The 4,777-nt window shown below is 37.0% G+C and overlaps 1 protein-coding gene across 1 annotated transcript; it reads left to right on the top strand.

Annotated features, from left to right (window-relative positions):
• Positions 1-1,236: 1,236 nt before the first annotated feature.
• On the top strand, positions 1,237-3,710 carry LOC128550312 (uncharacterized). The gene is made up of 2 exons (XM_053529123.1): positions 1,237-1,745; positions 3,550-3,710. The coding sequence occupies exon 1, from the start codon at positions 1,295-1,297 to the stop codon at positions 1,649-1,651; it is 357 nt and encodes a 118-aa protein (XP_053385098.1). The 5' UTR covers positions 1,237-1,294; the 3' UTR covers positions 1,652-1,745; positions 3,550-3,710.
• The last annotated feature ends 1,067 nt before the right edge of the window (positions 3,711-4,777 follow it).

The following is a 4,777-nucleotide window of genomic DNA, read 5'->3' as shown; positions in this document are numbered from 1 at the left end:
GGAAAACCATTTCCGATCAATAACTAGAGAACCACTTGACCCAGAATGTTGAAACTTCATAGGATGATTGGTCATGAAGAGTAGATGACCCCTATTGATTTTGGGGTCACTTCATTAAAGGTCAAGGTCACAGGGGCCTGAACATGGAAAACCATTTCCGATCAATAACTAGAGAACCACTTGACCCAGAATGTTGAAACTTCATAGGATGATTGTACATGCAAAGTAGATGACCCCTATTGACTTTGGGGTCACTCCATTAAAGGTCAAGGTCACAGGGGCCTGAACATTGAAAACCATTTTCGGTCAGTAACTTGAGAACCACTTGACCCAGAATGATGAAACTTAATAGGATGATTGGTCATGCAGAGTAGATGACCCCTAACGATTTTAGGGTCACTCTGTTAAAGGTCAAGGCCACAGGGGCCTGAACATGGAAAACCATTTCCAATCAATAACTTGAGAACCTCTCGACCCAGAATGTTGAAACTTCATAGGATGATTGTTCATGCAGAGTAAATGACCCCTATTGTTTTTGGGGTCACTCCGTTAAAGGTCAAGGTCACAGGGGCCTGAACATTGATAACCAGTTCCAAGTAATAACTTGAGAACCACTTGACCCAGAATGATGAAACTTCATAGGATGATTGAACATGCAGAGTAGATGACCCCTATTGATTTTGGGGTCAGTCTATTAAAGGTCAAGGTCACAGTGGCCTGTTCATGTAAAATCATTTTTTGGAAATAACTTGAGAACCACTTGACCTAGAATGTTGAAACTTAATAGGATGATTGGACATGCAGAGTAGATGACCCCTATTTATTTTGAGGTCACTTGATCAAAGGTCAAGGTCACAGGAGCCTGAACAGTGACTTGAGAACCACTAGGCCAAGAGTGTTGAAATTTAGCGGGATGACTGGACATGCCAAGTAGATGATCCCTATTGCAGCTAACCATCAGTGTCTCTTTGACTTTCGCTCCTGACCCCTATTGACTTCTTGCCTATAGGACTTTGCATTGGGGGAGACATGCGCTTTTTTACAAAAGCATTTTCTAATTAAATTCATACTTTGAATTTTAAAATTGTTTAAACTAATGCACTTGCGGTCTGCCAGACCCTAATAAATTAAAAGAAAAAAAAGATCTCCAATAATCTGTCACTAATTTCATTGAAATCACATATTATGTTACATGTAATTAAAAGTTTCCTTGTTTCTTTACTATTTCAGAGAACTTTCTATTTTGATGACAGTAGAATGGAGTAAAATCTGTAAATAACAAAAAACAAAGACAATGTCAGAGATGGCAGACAAGATGCAAGAAAAATCAGCAGCATTGGAGGATACTATAAAAATCATTCCAGCAGTTGATCAGCCATCTGAAAAACCTTTACAAAATGTAATAGACATTTCAGATACAGTTCTGGCAGAGATGTCACAAAATAAAGTGACAGGTGCATCAGAAAACACAATGTCAGTTGAAAATGTGATAACAAATGACATAGAACACCAGGTGAAGGTATCAAACAGTGAAATATTCAAAAGAACAAAGTTGCCACAGAAAAGTTTAACAGATGTGAATCAGGCACCCAGTCAAATGTTAGCAAGGCTAACTGCAGAGTTACAGAAGGCGACAAGTTCTATGTTATAGGGAGCATCAAGTGTAGCTGAAGTAGTGCATAATGCCAGTCAGCCTGGACCACATCCGATTTTACAGCAGATTCAAGACATGTCTCAGAAATATGGTAGGGTTTTGTTTGTCATTTTTATGCCCCAGGCATCTACTGATGCGGGAGGCATATAGTGATTGTCCTATCCATCCATACAAGGTTAACCAAATGGGACTGTTTCGTCTAGAGCATCAGTACCCTTGACTAGAATGACTTGATACTAATGCAGATGTAACCTGTGACCATTCCTCATCTTCAGACATCACCTGACCTCAGTTTGACCTTGACCTCATTTTGGACTTAGGTTGCTTTGTATTGACAAGGATGCCACTGGCATCAAGCGTTTATTGAATGCAGCTTCTTGTTTGTTTTGTTAGCTCACCTGTCACATAGTGACAAGGTGAGCTTTTGTGATCACCCGTCGTCTGTGCGTCCATGCGTGCGTCCGTCAACAATTTCTTGTCTGCACGATAGTGGTTTCATTTATGATTTTATTTTAAACAAACTAGCACACAAATTGTATCACCATAAGATCTCGGTTCCTTTCTTGAACTGGCCAAATCCCATTATGGGTTCCAGAGTTATGGCCCCTGAAAGGGCCAAAATTAGCTATTTTGATCTTGTCTGCACAATATCAGCTTTATTTATGATTTGATTTTTACCAAACTTGCACACAACTTGTATCACCGTAAGATCTAGGTTCCTGTCTTGAACTGGCCAGATTCCATCATGGGTTCCAGAGTTACGGCCCCTGAAAGGGCCAGAATTAGCTATTTTGACCTTGTCTGCACAATAGCAGCCTCATTTATGATTTGAATTTAATCAGACTTGCACAAAACTTGTGCCACCATAAGATCTTGGTTCCTTTCTTGAACTGGCCAGATCCCATTATGGGTTCCAGAGTTATGGCCCCTGATAGCAGCTTTATTTATGATTTGATTTTAACCAAACTTGCACACAACTTGTATCACCACAAGATCTTTGTTCCTTTCTTGAACTGGCCAGATTCCATCATGGGTTCCAGAGTTATAGCCCCTTAAATGTCCAAAATTGGCTATTTTGACTTTTGCAGCCATATAGAGACTTCATTTATTGTTTGATTTGATACAAACTTCCAAAATATCTTCAACAACAATAAATCTTGGATTCCATGATGAACCTGTCAGATCCAATCGTAGGTTCCAGAGTTATTTTGTATCTTATTACCTCCCCTGATTGTAATCAAAATGGATTTATATCAGTAAGTCCTTAGGACTTATTTGAAATTTCATTATTGTCATTAGTTGGACTGAGACAATCAGGGTAGATAACTATGGACTGATTTTATTTCAAATTACCTCCCTTTATTTCAAATTAAAATGGGTATATCTCTGTAACTAATGAAGATACTGATCTGAAATTTCATTTACGTCAACAGATGGACTTGGACAATCAGTGAAGATACATATTGACTGAATTTATGACAGATTACCTCATTTATTATTTATCTAAATGAATACACCTTAGCAGCTTCTAATGAGATTGGTTTGAAACGATCATATCATTTTGAGCAATACTACTCAGGTGAGCGACACAGGGCCATCTTGGCCCTCTTGTTTTATTTTTTATCCAAAAGTGAAGAATTTGTACAGGTACGGTAATTAAAAACAAGTTTGCTGGTAAAATGAAAAAAAGTTTTTATTTTATGTTTTCTGCATATTGTGTGTATTATTGAGATATGGTAGGTTATATCTATCAAATATGTTTTTGGTTTATACATCGTTAAAGGGAATTCTACATTTTAATATTATGTTAAGCTGAAAAAAGATATTGAGTTTTACATCAGAATCATAATAAACAATTGCCTTTTGTCTTATGAGATGTTTTCTGTTAAATTAAGGTAATCAAGATGTTGTCTTAGTCAGTGACAAGGAGTTATCTGCCCCTGTTGCTCCGGTTGATGAAGAACCGGGTAGATTGGCTCAAGATGGTGTCAGCAAAACCATCAGGTAAAAGATTTATAATCTTATTAAAAAAAAAAAAAAAAAAATTGAACCCGCCGTTACATGACTGAAATACTGTTGAAAAATGGCGTTAAACCCACAACAAAAAAAAATTGAAATATGCTTCAATGGTTGATTAGAGGAATTTGCATTTCTTGTTTTAGTCTTTATACCAATAAAAAGCAGCTCTGATATGAAAAATAACAGTAATGTGAACATTTTTAGCTCGACTATTGAGTATTTGAAGAATAGTCCATTCTACTCACCCTGGCGTCGGCGTCACATTGGTGAAGTTTTTGCATGCAAGTAAAATACAGCAATCAATTAAAGGCATAATAGACTTTGAAACTTATTTATTTCTTTTTCTAGGTCAATTACCGACCTTTCTGGGTAAAGTCCCCCATAACTTGACATGATTTGAGGCCAAAATTGTGCCCCCCTTGGACTTAGTAACTTGCCAAAAAGTTTACTATCTGCCAAAAAAACTAATGCAGATAGTGATTTGAAAACTTCTGTGATATTTCTCTTGTAAAGTCCAGTTTAATAGCCAGAGAGAGTTTTTGTTTTGGTTTTTTGGGGTATATGTCTAAATTTGTGTTGGTGTGACATTAAATATTACAGAAAACAATGTTTTGTTTGTTTTTCTTTCAGGCAATTACTCACCTGTACCGATACCCGCTGGACAGTCATTACCAAGGGAGGTAAGTAATTGTTGAGGGCAAACTGACGTCTCCCAACTTGAGGGTAGTTATTAGGCTGTATGTAAGTCATGGTGTAATTTAAAGACTGTGAATTGATGAGAGAAGAATCAGGGATATTTTTTGGTTAAATCCTGGAAGTGACAAAAACATAAAATTCGAGGAACGGTATAAAGATGTATTAGTGTGGGTTTTTGAAAATTAGTAAGTCTAATATAATATAATAATTGCAATGGTCGACACCAGTATGTTGTTTTAGAAGTTATATAAGTTTTCTGTGGTCAGACCCAGGATGAGTGTTTAGTAAGTTTAGATAATATTTCAGTGGGGCAGACCAGTATTGTTGTTTTATAGTTATATAATATTTCAGTGGTTCAGCCCAGTACTGGTGTTCATCAATTATATGAATATTTCAGTGGTCATGGCC

This window comes from Mercenaria mercenaria, chromosome 17 (genome assembly GCF_021730395.1).
Source record: "Mercenaria mercenaria strain notata chromosome 17, MADL_Memer_1, whole genome shotgun sequence".
Taxonomy (NCBI): Eukaryota; Metazoa; Mollusca; class Bivalvia; order Venerida; family Veneridae; genus Mercenaria; species Mercenaria mercenaria.
The sequence above is the reverse complement of the archived record's forward strand: the minus strand, read 5'-3'. Positions and strand labels throughout refer to the sequence as shown.

Coding starts and splice junctions, on each gene's coding strand:
- LOC128550312 (XM_053529123.1), top strand. CDS start 1,295: ATGTCAGAGATGGCAGACAAGATGCAAGAAAAATCAGCAGCATTGGAG.